Source organism: Tursiops truncatus, chromosome 5, assembly GCF_011762595.2.
Source record: "Tursiops truncatus isolate mTurTru1 chromosome 5, mTurTru1.mat.Y, whole genome shotgun sequence".
NCBI lineage: Eukaryota > Metazoa > Chordata > Mammalia > Artiodactyla > Delphinidae > Tursiops > Tursiops truncatus.
The window spans coordinates 104,856,801-104,878,718 of record NC_047038.1 but is presented as its reverse complement, the minus strand read 5'-3'; the positions used below and the strand labels follow the sequence as shown (position 1 = coordinate 104,878,718).

Below are 21,918 nucleotides of genomic sequence, written 5' to 3'. Positions count from 1 at the left end.
GGAGAAAAACCATATGATCATCTCAATAGATGCAGAGAAAGCTTTTGACAAAATTCAACACCCATTTATGATAAAAACCCTGCAGAAAGTAGGCATAGAGGGAACTTTCCTCAACATAATAAAGGCCATATACGACAAGCCCACAGCAAACATCATCCTCAATGGTGAAAAACTGAAAGCATTTCCACTAAGATCAGGAACAAGACAAGGGTGCCCACTCTCACCCCTCTTATTCAACATAGTTTTGGAAGTTTTAGCCACAGCAATCAGAGAAGAGAAGGAAATAAAAGGAATCCAAATCGGAAAAGAAGAAGTAAAGCTGTCACTGTTTGCAGATGACATGATCCTATACATAGAGAATCCTAAAGATGCTACCAGAAAACTACTAGAGCTAATCAATGAATTTGGTAAAGTAGCAGGATACAAAATTAATGCACAGAAATCTCTGGCATTCCTATATACTAATGATGAAAAATCTGAAAGTGAAATCAAGAAAACACTCCCATTTACCATTGCAACAAAAAGAATAAAATATCTAGGAATAAACCTACCTAAGGAGACAAAAGACCTGTATGCAGAAAACTATAAGACACTGATGAAAGAAATTAAAGATGATACAAATAGATGGAGACATATACCATGTTCTTGGATTGGAAGAATCAACATTGTGAAAATGACTCTACTACCCAAAGCAATCTATAGATTCAATGCAATCCCTATCAAACTACCACTGGCATTTTTCACAGAACTAGAACAAAAATTTCGCAATTTGTATGGAAACACAAAAGACCCCAAATAGCCAAAGCAATCTTGAGAACAAAAAAAGGAACTGGAGGAATCAGGCTCCCTGACTTCAGACTATACTACAAAGCTACAGTTATCAAGACAGTATGGTACTGGCACAAAAACAGAAAGATAGATCAATGGAACAGGATAGAAAGCCCAGAGATAAACCCATGCACATATGGACACCTTATCTTTGATAAAGGTGGCAGGAATGTACAGTGGAAAAAGGACAGCCTCTTCAATAAATGGTGCTGGGAAAACTGGACAGGTACATGTAAAAGAATGAAATTAGAACACTCCCTAACACCATACACAAAAATAAGCTCAAAATGGATTAAAGACCTAAATATAAGGCCAGAAACTATCAAACTATTAGAGGAAAACATAGGCAGAACACTCTATGACATAAATCACAGCAAGATTCTTTCTGACCCACCCCCTAGAGTAATGGAAATAAAAACAAAAATAAACAAATGGGACCTAATGAAACTTCAAAGCTTTTGCACAGCAAAGGAAACCATAAACAAGACCAAAAGACAACCCTCAGAATGGGAGAAAATATTTGCAAATGAAGCAACTGACAAAGGATTAATCTCCAAAATTTACAAGCAGCTCATGCAGCTCAACAACAAAAAAACAAACAACCCAATCCAAAAATGGGCAGAAGACCTAAATAGACATTTCTCCAAAGAAGATATACAGACTGCCAACAAACACATGAAAGAATGCTCAACATCATTAATCATTAGAGAAATGCAAATCAAAACTACAATGAGATATCATCTCGCACCAGTCAGAATGGCCATCATCAATAAATCTAGAAACAATAAATGCTGGAGAGGGTGTGGAGAAAAGGGAACCCTCTTGCACTGCTGGTGGGAATGTGAATTGGTTCAGCCACTATGGAGAACAGTATGGAGGTTCCTTAAAAAACTACAAATAGAACTACCATATGACCCAGCAATCCCACTACTGGGCATATACCCTGAGAAAACCGAAATTCAAAAAGAGTCATGTACCAAAATGTTCATCGCAGCTCTATTTACAATAGCCCGGAGATGGAAACAACCTAAGTGCCCATCATCGGATGAATGGATAAAGAAGATGTGGCACATATATACAATGGAATATTACTCAGCCATAAAAAGAAACGAAATTGAGCTATTTGTAATGAGGTGGATAGACCTAGAGTCTGTCATACACAGTGAAGTAAGTCAGAAAGAAAAAGACAAATACAGTATGCTAACACATATATATGGAATTTAAGAAAAAAAAAAATGTCATGAAGAACCTAGGGGTAAGGCAGGAATAAAGACGCAGACCTCCTAGAGAACGGACTTGAGGTTATGGGGAGGGGGAAGGGTGAGCTGTGACGGGGCGAGAGAGAGTCATGGACATATACACACTAACAAACGTAGTAAGGTAGATAGCTAGTGGGAAGCAGCCGCATGGCACAGGGATATTGGCTCGGTGCTCTGTGACAGCCTGGAGGGGTGGGATGGGGAGGGTGGGGGGGGGGGGAGACGCAGGAGGGAAGAGATATGGGAACATATGTATATGTATAGCTGATTCACTTTGTTATAAAGCAGAAACTAACACACCATTGTAAAGTAATTATACCCCAATAAAGATGTTAAAAAAAAAAAAAAAAAAAAAAAAAAAACTAGACATACTCTAACCATAAGACCCAGGAATCAAACTCCTTGGAATTTACCCAAAGGAGTGGGAAATTTATGTCTATACAAAAACCTGTACATTGGTTTCCATAGCAATTTTATTCGTAATTGCCAAAACTTGGAAGCTACCAAGATGTCCTTCAGTAGATGAATAGATAAATAAACTGCAATATCTAGACAATGGAATATTATTCGGTGCTGAAAAGAAATGAGCTATCAAGCAGTGAAAAGACATGGAAGAAACTTATGTGCATATTACTAAGTAAAAGAAGCTAATTTTAATAGGCTACATACTGTATGATTTCAACTATGTGACATTCTGCAAAAGGCAACATTATGGACACAATAACAAGATCAGTGGTTGTCTGGGTTTGCAGCTGGAGGTATGGGGGAAAGGATGAACAGACAGAGCATGTTTTTTTTTTAGGGCAGTGAAACTACTCTGTATGATACTATAATGGTGGATACATGTCATTATACATTTGTCCAAACCCATAGAATGTAAAACAAAAAGGTTGAACCCTAATGTAAACTATAGACTTTGGGTCATTATGATGTATCAGTGTAGGTTCACTGATTTTAACAAGTGTGCCACTCTGGGAAGGATGCTGGTAATGAGGGAAGGAATGCATGTATTGGGGCAAGGGGTACATGAGAAATCTCTGTTATCTTCCCCTCAATTTTACTGTGTACCTAAACAGTCTTTAAAAAGTAGTTGTTAAAAAACATTAACCCTGTTACATCGCTAAACAAAATATAATGGTTCAGAAGAGAGTTATGCAAAATCACCTGAAAAAATAAAATCGTTCCCATGGAAGAAGGCTTGATGGAGGTGTTAAGACACCAGAAGAAGATATGTGTGGCCAAAAAGAAGTCAATGAGCAAAAATGACACAAATGAACTTATTTAACAAAACAGACTCACAGACTTAGAAAACAAACTTATGGTTACCAAAGGGAAAAGGTGGGGAGGGAGATAAATTAAGAGTTTGGGTTTAACATATACAAACTACTATATTTAAAATAGATAACCAACAAGGACCTACTGTATAGCACAGGGAACTCTGCTCAATATTCTGTAATAACCTAAATTAGAAAAGAATTTGAAAAAGAATAGATATATGTATAGGTATAACTGAATCACTTTGCTGTACACCTGAAACTAACACAACATTGTAAATCAACTCTACTCCAATATAAAATAAGAAAATTTAAAGTAAAAAATAAAAAGCAAGTTAATGAGCAACGGAAGACCAGACAGTCATGAAGGCATCACAAAATTCTACTTGGCAGTGCTGCATGAGTTCTTTCTGAAGAAAGGGTAACACAGGCTGATGACATTCAACACTTGAATCACATCCTGCTTGAACTATTTAGGATTAACAAGCAACCTTCTGAGTACAGTTTGGGTTCCTGTGTCCTTTTTCCTACAAAGAGAGAGCTGGTCATCCTGACATGACTACTATAATCCGCATGGCAATCATAGTTCTTCTGTAAATAAAGGAAATGCACTCTCGCTTATGTATCAGTCTCCTTCCTAACAGTTAGTAACCCCTAACCTCAGGGGAAGAACTCCCTGGTTTGTTAAGATGAGGCCTTGAGCCAGGTGGCTGAGGCTCAGATGTGGGACTGGGGTTAATTTACAAAACTGAAAAATTCCTTGTGAGATGTTTACCTTCTTTTGAGAGGACTTGACCTTGTAAGGCCTTTCTCCTTCTGTCTCCTCCAGAGCTATCTTAGAATCATAGGTAAGGTGATGGAATTTGACACTGTTTGACAATGGCTAGTTAGATGGCACTGATTCCAGTGAATTTCATTCCAAACAGGGGACTGGCCTTAAAGAATGGAATAGGAATGATAGATACTATTTGCTTCCCTCTTTTCATTATCATAAGTTATACGTTGGGCCCTGTTCCAAAGCCGTGGATGACATAGAGACAGCACTTCCAAAATTATGGGAACTCTGTCACCTTGGAAAGTACAGTTCTTACCTGGTTTGGGGACCAGGTGGAACAGAAAGGAGTGGTAGGGATTTAGAAACTGCAAATATTTCATTGCTGTTAAATAACTGCTAAGTAACAACTGGTTGCTCTGGTGCGAATGTATAGCCAGCTAACTTTATAGAATTCAATCAAGGATTTGGGACAGAAAGAAGGTAACAATAACAATGAAAACTGTGACTAGTACCCTCACATGACTTCACTTGATCCTTACTGTTTCTCTGTGAGTCAGTTGTTATTATTTCCACTCTCTAGAAGGAGAAAGAGAACTTGCCCATCCTGGGCAGAAGAGCAGTAGAGACTCACTCAGCTACATTCAGTCCTATCGCAATGTCCATACTCCACGTACATGCACCCCACATTACCGACAGTAGGAGCCAGAATTCTGGATCAATTGCCAAAGGGTCAGAAGAAAAGTTTTCCTCCAAAATATCAAGATCTAATTTGTTTATGAGACAATAGTAAATATATTTTACTAGTTAGAATGCACTCCTGTATCATCATCATGTTTTCATTTTATCTCAAGTCTTTTAATGTCTGACTATTCCATTTTTAATCAGGCAATTCATAATTTCAATGTTTCCTCTCTAGTAATTATTAAAAATGCATGAAGTTGTGAAAAGTCCACATTGGGGACTATGGTTGCTGATTCACCCTCATTGGTATAACCAAAGCTCTGGAAGTGGAAAAGAAGAAATAAAAGCTGGCTTCTAGAAGTTTCATTTAAATGGTTTAATGGATTGGAATGTCACAGACAACCAAGTGGTTTATATTTCACTTCAAAAAGATTCAGAATGGTTATATTTCGTCTCATGTGGGTAAAAAAGGAACAGCAAGTGTTAAGGGTAAAGAGTGGGGAATCATTTGGGCTTCAGCTTTTCTTGTCACCTTGCTGTATGGCCAGCCTCTCCCTTACAGGCAACTGGCACCTTCTGAAATGACTCTTTCTGTGAATAAATGAACATTTCATGACTTAAAGAGACCTTACCTACTGAAGGGTTTCTTCTAAAATGTTATAAACTATAAAAAATTATATATACGTATGTATATATATATATATAAATCTATTTTTGAACTATGTACTGTTTTAAACAATTGAAGTGTTAAGTTTAATGTTGTTAATAGATGAAAATAATGTCAATCAAAACTCAAACTTGTGGGCTTTCCAAGAAAGAAAAGTTAAACAAATATAAATACATTAGAGTTATTTATTTTAACGTTTTATTTTCTTAAAAAAATCTAAATGTTAAAAGCAGTTTAGGGTAATAGGATTTATGAAGATACAGAACATAATTCACTCGGGATGTCAGGCGGTGCCTGCCGGATGGGATGCTTGAGTGAGCCACAGATGATGTGAGCTTCCAATAGGCACATATGTTTCCTTTGAAAATAAAGATTAAAATTGCAGATGTATTTGGGACAGAAATAATTCTGGAAGTTATAAAATGCTATTAAATAATGTATATCAAGGCCATTCTAACACTGATCAATGGGTTTACAATCTCTTAAAACCACTGGAATCCAAATTTTAAAAAAATCACCTTCTGGTGTCCATGATATGATCTGGCAATATGTATGAAATTCATGCTCCAGGCAAAGCTTTGGCCAGCTTGAAATATTTGGGGCATATGTCAATCAGTACATTACACACTTTGTTGTCGTTGTTCACTGGGGCCTAGGGAATCCTGCCGACCCTGGTGTAGGTTAGCTGCATCTAATCAGATTCAACAGCCTTCTTAACCACCATCCTTTCCTCCTCTAGTTCTCCTTCCTGTCATATGCTGCAGCTTTTAGGCTACTCTCCCCTTAGCCTCCATGCCCGTCACACGTCATAGCTACTCTTCAAAGCAAGGTCCCAACCCATTGCTTCTGATGTCTTGAAAAGTACATGGATATTTATGGGTACCATATGCTGTATTACTGCCAGGTATTAACCTTGCTTATGTGTAAGATTTAATAAACAAATTTTAAGAGTGTTAAGTTCTATTAAAAAGGTAGCCATCAAATTTAGTTCAGTAATTCTAAATACAAGAGGACTAAGAAGGACAACTCTAATCAGAGGTCAAAGAAAACACAATGATGCAATAGCAGAATAGAGGCTTCTGCCCATGTATTCATTAGTTTTTCTGAATGAACTGAAACAGGAGGCCCACCTTCAGAGGTAAGAAAGTAATTTAGTCTTCACTGTCTTCTGCCCTAGTTTTATTTTTATCTCAGACCAGGTTACTCTTCGCCACATTGATTACTCCCAACTGTTACGGCTGGGGGTAGACGGAAGGTTGAGTGATGAGAAACAGACCAAAGTAGGGGTAGTTTCCTTCCCATAAAGGCAACCGCTACAGACAGAGTGAGTCTCAGACACAGAAATGAATGGCGCACTGCAAAGATGAAAACAGGTGAATAATTTCCCCTTCCACACCAGTTTTTATTAGGGTTATTATTAAATCATTTCTGAATTCAACCACAAATATTATTATACTTACTAACCCATAACTTAATGTCATACCGAAATATTTTCTTTGGTGTGCTTTAGATATTGACTTTTATTTAGGTTTAATCCTGCAAACAAATTAATCGTGGGTGACTTGAGAAAGGATATCTTTTTGTTTGTTTGTTTGTTTGTTTGTTTTTTGCGTTACGCAGGCCTGTCACTGTTGTGGACTATCCCGTTGTGGAGCAACAGGCTCCGGACGCGCAGGCTCAGCGGCCATGGCTCACGGGCACAGCCGCTCCGCGGCATGTGGGATGTTCCCGGACTGTGGCACGAACCTGTGTCCCCTGCATCGGCAGGTGGACTCTCAACCACTGCGCCACCAGGGAAGCCCGAGAAAGGATATCTTAATTAGGAAATGGCCAGGTACATTACTCAATTTTTAGAAATTTCATTTACTAATGTGAAAAAGTGTGACACAATGATGAGTCCTGTGCCAATTCTTTTGAGTGATAATTTATTTAATGCCTACTACTCTGCAGAATTTATATTGGATGAGAATGTTCATTAGCCGTGGTTGGAGATCTCATTATGTAAAGAATAAGTGAAGAACTAGAGACGGGAAAACTATTTTGAGTAAAAACCAAAGACCCCCCCAGTGATCTACAAGGCCCTGCCTGGTCCATTCGCTTCTGACCTTCATTTTTTACCATTCTTCACTTTGCTTACTCTGCTTCAGTCACACAGTCCTCTTTACTGTTCTTTGAGCAAACCAGGTGGGTTCCCACTGGATTTCTCCTTTTTTTTTTCGGAAATGCTCTTCCCCCAAATATACAAATGGCTACCTCCTCTCTTTAAGTCTTTGCCTAAATGTCACTTGCTCAATGATGCCTTCCCTAACCTGCTATCTAAAATTGCATTTGTGCCCTCCCCCAGCACCCCTTGCTCTGCTTCTTTATACCATAGCTCTTAACACCGTCTAACATACACTACATTTTAGTTATTTATTACGTTCATTGATATTGTCTCTTTACCCCTGCTAGAATGTAAGCCTCACAAGGACAAGCATCTATGTCTTTTAGTTCACTAACATATCCCAGTAGAAGAGGACCTGGCACAAAATATGCAATAAAAATTTTGTTGAAGGAGCAAATAAAATATCTGAAGAGTGACTGGGTAGATCAGTGGAGTGCTCAGAGGGCAGGACTAAGATTTATGGACAGACATAAAGGAGGCAGATCTGGGTTCAATGCAGGAATGACTTTTCACATGAAAGGGTTTTCCAACATTGTCATGCAATCAAATTACCTGCAGAGTTTGTTAAAAACGGCAGTTCCTGGACCCCAGACCTACCGAAGCAGAAACTTCAGGGATCGTCACAAAGTGCCTGTTTCACACACAAGTTCAAGAACCACTGTCCTAAACTTTCAGTCACTGAAATATTCAAGTAGAGACTGAAAGGTCATGTGTCAAGGGTATTTAGGAAAAAAAAAATGTTTCTATGTTCATTGCAGACAAAAGCTGGGCTCAAAAATTCTATGATTTTTTTATTTTTCGGTTCGCGGGCCTCTTGCTGTTGTGGCCTCTCCCGTTGCGGAGCACAGGCCCTCCGGACGCGCAGGCTCAGCGGCCATGGCTCACGGGCCCAGCCGCTCCGCGGCATGTGGGATCTTCCCGGACCGGGGCACGAACCCGTGTCCCCTGCATCGGCAGGCGGACTCCCAACCACTGCGCCACCAGGGAAGCCCAAAAATTCTATGATTTTATCAGATCAATTTCAAGATTGATTCATATATTTTGTGCTGTATTATTTAGAAAATGTCACCTTTCCTTTCTATCAGGCTTTGCTCTGGGGGTGGGATGTATACCTCTCCAGAGGTACAGAAACAGAGCTCTAAGGAGTATCTCATGTTATTTAACATTTAACTCTTATGCAGAAATCTCATCACACCCAAGTATATGGGTGGACATTTCTAGTTATTTTGGAAGTCGCTATTATTTCATTTAATGAAGGTAATTGCAATTTACCCTTAATTATGTTTAGAATCAATAAGAGTCCTTCCAAATAAGCAGCCCATGAGATAACCATAATTCAAAAGAAGATCAAAGGTTAATAATCTGCAACTGAGAAGAACCCTAATTTGACATTCGATATTAAATTGAATATTCTCTTTTCATAAAGAATATAACGTGTAACAAAATATTTTCACTATGAAATGTATAGATCAATTTCAGAAAAATGAAGGTTGCCTTTTAAATAGTGGTTGTTGTAGGTACGGATAAAGTGAAACTGAACCCAAAATGACAAAACAAAAACAAAAAATGACTGGAGAAAGCAAACAGCACAAATCAGACTGTCGCAGGCAAACTCGTTCTTCCCAAGCCCTGGAGTCCATGTGCTTTGCCCTCTGGCTGGCTGAAAGGTTCAGAAGATTTATTTCTCAACTCTCTAGTTAGATATAATTACCTAGACTGGATTTCTTTCAATCCACAACTATATACAAATGTGTTTTTTTGCTTTGGGCTAGAAAGATCATTTAAACTAATTTTTTTATGTTTCCCATTATGGCATACATTTGAGTAGGGAAATAACTGAAAAATATTTTAGCATTATGAGGAAAAATAGTTACCATTCACTGAAGCCTGTTCTGAGTAGTATAATCTGTGCCAAATTCTTTGAAGATCAGATATTACTGCACTGTTTGAAAGCAATGCTGACTGTATCAAAATGAGGTATAATATAAAATGAAGTATAATAATAATAATAACAGCAGTTCCCATATATTACATGTTGATTCTGAGTCAGATACTGTTTTAAGTGCTTTATATGAACTGGCTTATTCAGTCTTATACCCTAATGAGGTAGGCACCAAACTTATCCTTAATTTGCAGATTAGGAAACTGAGGCAGAGACATCCAGCTGCCCAAGGACACACAGTGACAGTCACTGAACCACAACATACTTCACCTTTCATTGTACTTCTAGGAAAGTACTTTAGGAAATGTACAGTTGTTCAGAATTCATAAACATTTAAATAAAAGGGTTTTTATTTGAGATTTTAAATTTAAGTTAAACTTTATGAGCCTTGAATAATTTATCTTTCAGTATTTTTACTACCTTTTGCTGTCTTTAAAGGAGAGTGTGTGTGCATGTTTTACTGTATTTGAGTATATTTTTCTAATGACAAATTTTGAATGAAAGTTGGCATATCAAGAATTGGCTGGACTCAAAAATTCATAACTGAACTGTGATAGCGCTCGATCTATAATCCTTAGTTTTAAGCATTTTACCAAAACTGGGACAATGTACAAAACACTTGACACTCACCTGCCTCACAATTTTCAGGCACAATCCCATTATACACATGCTGGCTGAAGGAAATCCTTACATCTTCTCCTTCCATGTGAATGACCAAGAGACCATTGGTTGTCCTAGCTGGGAACCCTTGGTCAACAACTTTTAACTGCAGCCAGATAGGAAAATATTCTGAAGCTGGGTTTTGCTGAAGTTGAATTTCTCCTGTGTATTCATTAATAGAAAACACTGACTGGGGCTCTGCAAAACTAAATATGACAGTTCCATTGGGCCCCAAGTCTGGGTCACTGGCTCTCAGGATGGCAGTCATCTGGTTAGTAGGTGACTGGGGGGAAAGAAAAATATCAAAGGGGTTCTGTTCCCAAACTGGATCATTGTCGTTAACATCAGTGACATGTATTTTTATGATCACCATGGTGCTTCTTGAGCCCTGGACACCACAGTCTCTGGCCACAGCCTTAAATGTATGCTCAGCTCTGGCTTCTCGGTCAAGGATGTGGCTGGTTCTCAATGTGCCCGCTATGGGATCAATGGTGAATGCCCCAGAAGCCTCCTCCGCTAGAGAATACTCAGTTTGCCCATTCAGGCCTTCATCCTTGTCCACGGCAGAGAGCACAAGAACCACGGTTCCCACTTGAGCATCCTCTCTCACAGAGGCCTGGTAATGGAGCCTGGAGAAGGAAGGACTGTGGTCATTGTCATCCAGAACTCTGACTTGCAGCTGCACCATGGAGCTCCGAGGTGGATCCCCCAGATCGGAGCACAGGATGACTAGGGTGAAGTTGCTGACTTGCTCCCGGTCCAAAGCATGAGTGATTGAGAGTTCTCCTGATGTTTCATTAATAGCAAAATACTCATCAGTATTTCCATCTAGTAAAGAAAACAATTCAAAATATATTTGAATTCAAAAAGTAGCAGCCCTTTGCCATGAATATATATATTCATTCAACAAATATTTATTTCCTGATTATTACATCCTGGCACTTTTGTAAGTACTTTTGTAAGTACATGATAATTAACTGTGTCTAGTGGAATGGCATTGATTACTATCCTATGGATAGGACTCTTCTGCATTTCAGAATTCCTTATTTTTGCTCTGTGTGTGTATGTGTGTGTTTCTTACATTTCTCCTTGAACTAATTTTAACATCTTTTTGGTTTGGTTTGGTATGAGAGTCATACAAATACGTCCTTTGATGGGGAGTTCTGGAGTGAGGATGACACAGAGCAAAGTCCACAGTCCATCACAGGACATAAAGTGTGAACAAAAATGCTATTTCTTGTCAAAGGCACTGATCCTGATTCTGCTTTCTCACTGTGAAAAGGAGAGAGAGAGTGGAAAATAAAAATTTATTAGGAGGTAGGATCAAGATGGTGGAGTGGGAAGAGTCTGAGCTCACCTCCTCTCAGGAAGACATCAAAACTACATAAAAAGAAACTCTCTCTGAGACTGACCTGAAGATTAGCAGAATGGCTCTTCTACAACCAAGATTACAAAGAAAGAACCATGTGGAGTCTGGTAGGAGGGGAGGAGAAGAAATCTAGTCAGGACCCACACCCCTGGTGTGTGACCCAGAAGAGGAGAAAGTTTTCAGAGGCTCAGGGACCCTCCCTCAGGGGTAGGGGTTTCAGCCCCACATTGGGCATACCAGCCCTGGGGTTCAGCACTTGGAATAGAAGCCCCTTTAGGTGGTTTGAAAACCAGTGGGGCTTAATGGAAGCCTGTAGGAAACTGAGACTCTGCTCTTGAAGAGTGTGGACACTCACTTGTTTGTTCCCAGTCCCAACACAGAGACAGCAGACTGAAACATGCCTGGTGCTCTGGCCAGCCTGTTATGACTGCTCCAGTGCACCTTACCCCTGTCTGAGACAGGCTCTTACCTCAGCCTCTCCCGCTCCAGCCCCACTCCTTAACAAGGCAGAAACCATCAGTGCACCTTGGGAGAAGCCAGGGCTTGCACCAGCCTCCTATTCCAGCCCTCTGAGTCCTAGTTCCAGCCCTGGCCAAGGCAGAAACCTCTATAGCACCAAGGAGACACTACGCTCACTCAGGATTGTGGCCCCAGCCCCTCAGACCATGTCCCCACCCCCTGACAGGGCAGTGACAGCTAGCACATCCCAAAAGAAGACATGTCCCATGATCACTTTAGATCCAGCTCTACCACCAAAGCCACTGGACATAGGCAGACTGCATAGGGATGTCCCAACTGCTTCAACACAAAGACATGATTTCAAGACCAAGAAGGGTATGTTTTCCCTAATTTCATAGAGACAAACAAACAAAATGAGAAGAAAGTCATAGAGAGTCAAACAAAATGAGAAGACACAAGCACATGTTCCAAAGCAAAGAGCAATATAAAACACTGGGATGGGGAGAAGGGAAGCCTAATGAAACAGAGATAAGTAATTTACCTGATAAAGGGTTCAAAGCAATAGTCATAAAAATGTTCACCAAACTTAGGAAAAGAATAGACGAATACAGTGAGAACTTCAACAAAGAACTAGAAAATATAAAAAAGAGCCAATTAGAACTGAAGAATACAATAACTGAAAGGAGAAATACACTAGAAGGAATTAACAGCAAATTAGGTGATACGGAGGAACACATAAATGACCTAGAAGACAGAATAGTGGAAATCACCCTATCAGAGCAGCAAAAAGAAAAAAAGTTTAATAAGTATTATTTAAGGGACCTCTAGAACAATATCAAGCATACTAACATTCATGTTATAGGGGTCAGAGAGGAAGAGAGAGAAAAAAGCGGTAGAAAGCATATTTGATGTAATTATAGCTGAAAACATCACTAACCTGAAAAGGAAATGTATCCAGGTCCAAGAATCACAGAGATGCCTAAACAATATGAACCCAAAGAGACTCACACTAAGTCATTTCATAATTAAAATGGACAAAGTTAAAGAGTGAATGACAGAATTTTAAAGACAGGAAGAGAAAAACAGAGTCACATACAAGGGAACTATGATAAATATTAGCTGACTTTTTAGCAGAAATCTTGCAAGCCAGACGGAAATCTTGCAAGCCAGACGGAGTAGCATGACATATCTAAAGTGCTGAAAGGAAAGACCCTACAACCAAGAACACTCTATCCAGCAAGGTTATCATTCAGAATTGAAGGAGAGATAAAGAGTTTCCCAGACAAGCAAAAACTAAAAGAGGTTGTTGCCACTAAATTGGCTTTACAAGAAATGTTAAAGTGTCTTCTTTAAGTGAAAAAGAAAAGGCTATAAAAAGAAAATTTTTAAAAATATGTGAAGAGAAAAAATTTCACTGATAAATATAAATATATAATAAAGGCAGTGAATCAACCATTTAAATAAGCTAGTACAAAGGTTAAAAGATAAAAATTATAAAATCAACAATAACTATGATAAACACTGAAGGGATATAAATAAAGATGTAAAATATGACACCAAAACATAAAGCATGTTGGGAGTGGAGTGAAAAATGTAAAGCTTTTAGGATGTGTTTGAACTTAAACACTATCAGTTTAAAACAACTATATGTAATTGATATATATGGACCTCATAGTAACCACAAATCAAAAATCTCCAATGGAGATACAAAAAACAAAGAAAAAAGAACCCAAACATGAAACTAAAGAGAATAGTTAAACTGTGAGGGAATAGACTAAAGGAACAAGAAAAGAACAGAGAAGAACTATAAAAACAACCAGAAAACAAGTAACAATATGGCAGTAAGTACATATCTGTGAGTAATTACTTTATGTATACAGATATAATGCTCCAATCACAGGACATAGGGTGGCTGAATGGATAAGAAAACAAACCCATCTATATGCTGCCTACAAGAGACTCACTTTAGATCTAAAGACATATTCACTTGAAAGTAAAAAGATGGAAAAAGATACTCTATGCAAATGGAAATGAAAAGAAAGCTGGGATAACAATATGCATATCAGAAAAAATAGACTTTAAAATAAAGTTAATAACAAAGACAGGCATCATATAAATGGGTCAATCCAAGAAGAAGATATATCATTCATAAACATAAATGCACCTAGTACAAGAGCACCTAATTATATAAAGCAAATATTAACACACATAAAGGGAGAAACTGACAGAAATACAATAACAGTAGAGAACTTTAATACCGCATTTACATAAATGAACAGATCATCCAGAAAGAAAATCAATAAGGGACACATCAAATGACACAGTAGATCAGAAGGAGTTAATAGATATCTACAAAACATTCCATTAAAAACAGCAGAAAACACATTCTTTTCAAGTGCACATAAAACATTCTCCAGGACAGATCACATGCTAGGCCACAAAAAAAAATCTTCAATACATTTAAGAAGATTGAAATCATATCAAGTATGCATCTTTTCTGACCACAGTGGTATGAAACTAGAAATCAATTACAGGAAGGAAACTGGAAAACATACAAACATGTGGAGACTAAACAACATACTACTAAAAAACCAATGGGTCAACAAAGAAATCAAAGAGGAAATAAAAAAAATACCTTGAGATGAATGAAGAGAAAAACACAACTTTCCAAAATCTATGGGACACAGCAGAAGCAGTTCTAAGAGGGAAGTTTATAGTAATTCAAGTCTAACTCAAGAAACGAGAAAAATCTTAAATAAACAACCTAACTTTCCATCTAAAGGAACTAGAAAAAGAAGTACAAAGTCCACAGAAGGAAGGAAATAATAAAGATGAGAGCAGAAGTAAATAAAATAGAGACCAAAAAAAAAAAGAAAGAAAAGAAAAGCTCAGTGAAACTAAGAGCTGTTTTTTTTTAAAGATAAACAAAATTGATAAAACTGTTAGCCAGACTCATCAAGAAAAGAAGAGAAAGTCTAAGTAAATAAAATTAGAAATGGAAGAGGAGAAATTACCACTGATATCACAGAGATACAATCATAAGAGAATACTATTGACAGGTATACAGCAGCAAATTGGACAACTTAGAAGAAATGGAAGAATGCCTAGAAACATACACACTTCCAAGACCAAAGTAATGAAATTGAATCAATAATCAAAAAACTCCCAACAGGGGCTTCCCTGGTGGTGCAGTGGTTGAGTGTCTGCCTGCTGATGCAGGGGATATGGGTTCGTGCCCCGGTCCGGGAGGATCCCACATGCCGCGGAGCAGCTGGACCCGTGAGCCATGGCTGCTAAGCCTGCACGTCTGGAGCCTGTGCTCCGCAATGGGAGAGGCCACAGCAGTGAGAGGCCCGCGTAATGCAAAAACAAAAAAAAACCAAAAAAACTCCTAACAAATCAGAGTGGGACCACACCAGAATTTGAGGGTTTCTATCAAACAGTTAAGGAAAAGTTAATACCTATCTTTCCCAAACTATACCAAAAATTGAAGAGAAGGGAACACTTCCAAACTCATTCTATGAAGCCCTAATATCAAAACCAAAGACACTACAAAAATAAATTATCAGGCCAATATTCCTGATGAACATAATGCAAAACCCTCAACAAAAATATTAGCAAACTAAATTCAACAATACATATAAAGGATTTTTAATCATCAATTGAAATTTATTCCAGGGATGCAAGGATGGTTTAATATCTGCAAATCAATCAAGGTGTTACACCACATCAAAAAAGGGGAGGATAAAAGCCATATGATCATCTCATTTGACATAGAAAAAGCATTTTCCAGAACTCAACATCCATTTATGATAAAAATCTCTCATCAAAGTTGGTAAAGATGAAACATACCTCAACATTATAAAGGCCATACATGACAAGCCCACAGCTGACATCAAACTCAACATTGAAAAGCTGAAAACTTTTCTTCTAAGATCAGGAATAAGACAAGCATTCCCACTCTCATCACTTCTATTTAACATAGTATTGGGAGTCATGGAGAGGGGCAAAGTGGGTGAAGGGGAATCATGGGTACAAACTACTAGGTATAAAATAAGTTACAAGGATGTAATGCACAGCACTGGGAATACTCAATATTTTATAATAACTTTGTATGGAGCATAATCTATAAAAACATTGAATTATTATGTTGAACATCTGCAACTGTAAGTCTACTCTACTTCAATTTTTAAAATGTCCTTTAATGGGACTTAGATCTAGGGTACAGTCAAGATAGGGAGATATTGAGGTCCAGTGGTAGCTGAAAACAGGAACTGGATGAAATGACCAGAAAGAGTGTGTCTATGAGAAAAGAAAAAGATATGCCAAAAAGATCCAGAAAACTCTAACAAGTCAGAGAACCACCAGAAGAACAAGGACATTGGGAAGACTTGTCTAGAAAGACAGATGAAGGACCAAAAGAAAGTAAGTGGCTTTCTGAAGTCAAGGTGAGACCAAGTGTCCAGGGCATGGTGCACAAAGACACAAAGCAATACAATTAAATTAAGAACTGAGGGCTTCCCTGGTGGCGCTGGGGTTGAGAGTCCGCCTGCTGATGCAGGGGACACAGGTTCGTGCCCCGGTCTGGGAAGATGCCACATGCCACAGAGCGGCTAGGCCTGTGAGCCATGGCCACTGAGCCTGCGCATCCGGAGCCTGTGCTCCACAACGGGAGAGGCCACAACAGTGAGAGGCCCATGCACCGCAAAAAAAAAAAAAAAAAAAAAAATAAGAACTAAGAAAGATCCAACGCATTTGGCAACAACGGGATCTTTTATGTCTCTGGAAAGGGTAGTTTCGCTGGAGTGACTTCAGTGGAACACATTTTACAGCAGGCTAAGAAATGAAAGTAAAGACACAGAAACCAGAGTGTAGACAACAATTTTCAAGAAGTTTGATTGTGAAGGAAAAGAGACAGTGAGTGAAGGGAGACATCTATGCTTTTCAAGATGGGAAATACTGGAAATACTGATGGGAAAAGCCAGTAGAGAGGAACTGTTGACCATTTGGGAAAGGGAAGTGAATGGTCAAAAAGAATGTCCTTGACGCTGTGAGAGGTGACAGGTGCTGTTTGGGGATTGCTTGTAGCTGGTCCTCAACAAGATAAATACAAAGAAATTAAGAGTAAGTATTTAGAAAATTTTATAGCAACATGAGAGAATAATCTTATGTCTTCATAATACAGTAATAGTTTTTAAAAACTGGGGCTTGCATTTTGTATGCCTCTGATTTTTTCTCCCAGTAATTTATATTTATTGGATTTTACAAAAGTATCAGTTATATCAGATTGGAAATTTCAAAAAACACAAACCCTGGTCCTTAACCACAATTGGTAATGTAGAAGTTCCTAAAGACTTTGATCTCTGGGGTATTGTTGTAGATCTGAAGTGTTTCATTGGTCTGCAGATCTGGGAATTGTTTTTCTACTCATGTCCTCTAGGCCTGAAAGAAAATCTTGACTGTTCAAAATAATAAAAATAAGTGATCATACGAGAGAAGTGAAAATAGAGAAAAAGTGAAAATAGAAAACAAAAGCTATCTGTTCCATCTGTACATGCACTAATATTAGTGGATTACTAACAGCGAGAGTTGTCAAGGGTAGATTTTTGAGGAGTTTGGAGGGCACTGGATCAGGGTGGCTGTGGGGAGGAGGAGAGGAGACCCAGGGCACCAATCAGTTCTTAGCAGGTGTGAGTTCTGTAAACACTGTGCTAGATACCAAATGCTGAATGCACTCCATGAAGTGTGTGTCAACCGAGTTGGTATCCTGGGGAGGGGGGTATTTAAATAAAGATAATACTTACCAATTATGTGATACCTGACAGCTCCATTATTGCCAGCATCCATATCAGAGGCCAAAACAGTGTAGACAAGCCCCCGCTCTTGGTTTTCCAGAACCTCAATGTCATGCCTGGGGACAATAATCTCCGGTGCGTGATCGTTTTCATCTCCCACTGTGCAGAGAATTGTTGTAGTCCCAGACAGAGCAGGGGCTCCCCCATCACGTACAAGTACTGACAAGGAACAAAAGACGGCACAGATGGTGGCCATTAATTCATACCTAAAATATGCTGCCCTAACCAGACAGCAACAGACCAAATTAACCGGCTAGCACTGGGTCAATAATATTTTATTTAAAGACAACCTACTGAAATGTAAAATTTCCCCTCTCAATGGCCTGCTGCCTGTTTTTGTTTGTTTAGCACAGTCAAGGGATCCCTTACCTCGAAGGGTGAGGACTTCCTGAACTTCTCTGTCAAGTGTGGTGGTTGTCACCACCTCCCCAGTGTCAGGATTTATCTCGAACAACCCGAATAAAGCACCTGGCATGATTTCAAACTGAAGCTTGGAATTGATTCCTAAAGGAAAATATAGAGGAAAAACTCAGCCATTATCCCCTTGGAATCCATCTGTCTCTTCTCCTTTTTCCTATGAACATGTTAGGCCATAGATTAAAAAAGACAAGACACGTAACCTTCAAATTAAGGTCAGAAACAAAAACAAAAATTTACAACAACTCTTTTGGCTGGTCTTGCTAAATAAAAGTCTCCTGGCTGAAATGCTGGATTTTCAAAAATCCTTCCCACAGTGAATGCTTAAGATTTTCTCCCTCCCATAAAAAATTTCTTATGAGTGTGCAACCCTATAACATATTCCTAATTACTCCTGCTAACACCTAATTGTGATTTAATGGCATCATTATAAGCTTGCAGGGCAAATGGCAATTTCTGTAGGTGGACCCTCTGTTTAAAAGCTTGTGCCCAAAGAGCTTCAAGATAGAGGAAGAGTAAGATGTGGAGATCACCCTCCTCCCCACAAATACATCAGAAATACATCTACATGTGGAACAACTCCTACAGAACACCTACTGAATGCAGGCGGAAGACCTCAGACCTCCCAAAAGGCAAGTGACTCCCCACGTACATGGGTAGGGCAAAAGAAAAAAACAGACACAAAAGAATAGGAACGGGAACTGCAATAGGGAGGGAGCTGTGAAGGAGGAAAGGTTTCCATACACTAGGAAGCCCCTTTGCAGGCAGAGACTATGGGTGACGGAGGCGGGAAGCTTCGGAGCCATGGAGGAGAGCGCAGCAACAGGGGTGCAGAGGGCAAAGCGGAGAGATTCCCGCACAGAGGATCGGTGCCGACCGGCACTCACCAGCCCGAGAGGCTTCTCTGCTCACCCGCCGGGACGGGTGGGGGCTGGGAGCTGAGGATCGGGCTTCGGAGGTCGGATCCCAGGGAGAGGGCTGGGGTTGGCTGCGTGAACACAGCCTGAAAGGGGCTAGTGCATCACAGCTAGCCGGGAGGGAGTCCGGGAAAAAGTCTGGAGCTGCCGAAGAGGCAAGAGACATTTTCTTGCCTCTGTGTTTCCTGGTGCGCGAGGCGAGGGGATTAAGAGCGCCGCTTAAAGGAGCTCCAGAGACGGGCGCGAGCTGCGGCTATCAGCGCGGACCCCAGAGACGGGCATGAGACGCTAAGGCTGCTGCTGCCGCCACCAAGAAGCCTGTGTGCAAGCACAGGTCACTCTCCACACCTCCCCTCCTGGGATCCTGTGCAGCCCGCCAATGCAGGGTCCCATGATCCAGGGAAAACTTCCCCGAGAGAACACACGGTGTGCCTCAGGCTAGTGCAACGTCACGTTGGCCTCTGCTGCCGCAGGCTCGCCCCGCATCCGTACCCCTCCCTTCCCCAACCCTGAGTGAGCCCGAGCCCCCGAAGCAGCTGCTCCTTTAACCCCATCCTGTCTGAGCGAAGAACAGATACCCTCCGGTGACCACGCAGAGGCAGTGTCAAATCCAAAGCTGAACCCCAGGAGCTGAGCGAACAAAGAAGAGAAAGGGAAATTTCTCCCAGCAGCCTCAGGAGCAGCGGATTAAATCTGCACAATCATCTTGATGTACCCTGCATCTGTGGAGTACCTGAATAGACAACAAGTCACCCCAAATTGAGGAGGTGGACTTTGGGAGCAACGATATATATATATCTTTTTCCCTTTTTCTTTCTTTGTCAGTGTGTATGTGTATGCTTCTGAGTGTGATTTTGTCTGTATAGCTTTGCTTTTACCATTTGTCGTAGGGTTCTGTGTGTCCGTTTTTGTTTTTGTTTTAGTATAGTTTTTAGCATTTGGTATCATTCGTGGATTTGTCTTTTGGTTGCTGTCTTCTTGCTTTTTCTTTTATTACTTTAAAAAAATTTTAAAAACTATTTTTTATTTTAATAACTTTATTCCATTTTATTTTATCTCCTTCTTTCTTTCTTTCTTACTTTTTTTTCTCCCTTTTATTCTGAGCCGTGTGTATGACAGGCTCTTGGTGCTCCAGCCAGGGGTCAGGGCTGTGCCTCTAAGATGGGAGAGCCAAGTTCAGGACATTGGTCCACAAAAGACCTCCCAGTTCCATGTAATATGAAATGGTGAAAATCTCCCGGAGATCTCCATCTCAATGCCAAGACCCAGCTCCAGTCAACGACCAGCAAACTCCAGTGCTGGACACCCTATGCCAAACAACTACCAACACAGGAACACAACCCCACCCATTAGTAGAGAGGCTGCCTAACATCATAAGAAGGTCACAGACACCCCAAAACACACAACCAGACATGGACCTGCCCAACAGAAGACAAGATCCAGCCTCATCCACAAGAACACGGGTACTAGTCCCCTCCACCAGGAAGCCTACACAATCTTACCCACTGGGGGCAGACATCAAAAACAATGGAAACTACAAACATGCAGCCTGTGAAAAGGAGACCACAAACACAGTAAGTTAAGAAAAATGAGAAGACAGAGAAACACACAGCAGATGAAGGAGCAATGTAAAAACCCACAGACCTAACAAATGAAGAGGAAATAGGCAGTCTACCTAAAAAATAATTCAGAATAATGATAGTAAAGATGATCCAAAATCTTGGAAATAGAATGGAGAAAATACAAGAAGAGTTTAACAAGGACCTAGAAGAACTAAAGAGCAAACAACCAGTGATGAACAACACAATAAATGAAATTAAAAATTCTCTAGAAGGGATCAATAGCAGAATAACTGAGGCAGAAGAACGGATAAGTGACCTGGAAGATAAAATAGTGGAAATAACTAGTGCAGAGCAGAATAAAGAAAAAACAATGAAAAGAATTGAGGACAGTCTCAGAGACTTCTGGGACAACATTAAACACACAAACATTTGAATTATAGGGGCCCCAGAAGAAGAAGAGTAAAGGAAAGGGACTGAGAAAATATTTGAAGGGATTATAGTTAAAAACTTCCCTAATATGGGAAAGGATATAGTTAATCAAGTCCAAGAAGCACAGAGAGTCTCATACAGGATAAATCCAAGGAGAAACACGCCAAGATACATATTAATCAAGCTATCAAAAAATAAATACAAAGAAAAAATATTAAAAGCAGCAAGGGAAAAACAACAAATAACATATAAGGGAATTCCCATAAGGTTAACAGCTGAACTTTCAGCAGAAACTCTCCAAGACAGAATGGAGTGGCAGGACACATTTCAAGTGATGAAGGAGAGAAAAACACAACCAAGATTACTCTACCCAGCAAGGATCTCATTCAGATTTGATGGAGAAATTAAAAGCTTTACAGACAAGCAAAAGCTAAGAGAGTTCAGCACCACCAGACCAGCTTTACAACAAATGCTAAAGGAACTTCTCTAGGCAGGAAACACAACAGAAGGAAAAGACCTACAATAACAAACCCAAAATAATTAAGAAAATGGTCATAGGAACATACATATCAATAATTACCTTAAATATAAAAGCTTAAGTGCTCCAACCAAAAGACATAGACTGGCTGAAAGGATACAAAAACAAGACCCATATATATG

The 21,918-nt window shown here is 39.6% G+C and overlaps 1 protein-coding gene across 1 annotated transcript in view; it reads right to left on the bottom strand.

The window, feature by feature from the left end:
- DCHS2 (dachsous cadherin-related 2) overlaps nt 1-21,918 on the bottom strand; it is a 162,461-nt gene that overhangs the window by 66,711 nt on the left and 73,832 nt on the right. The window contains exons 12-14 of the mRNA XM_073804674.1: nt 18,303-18,437; nt 17,883-18,092; nt 10,221-11,078 (exon numbers count right to left, since the gene is read on the bottom strand). Of these exons, the coding sequence (XP_073660775.1) occupies nt 10,221-11,078; nt 17,883-18,092; nt 18,303-18,437 (1,203 nt within the window). The remainder of the gene's footprint in view (nt 1-10,220; nt 11,079-17,882; nt 18,093-18,302; nt 18,438-21,918) is intronic.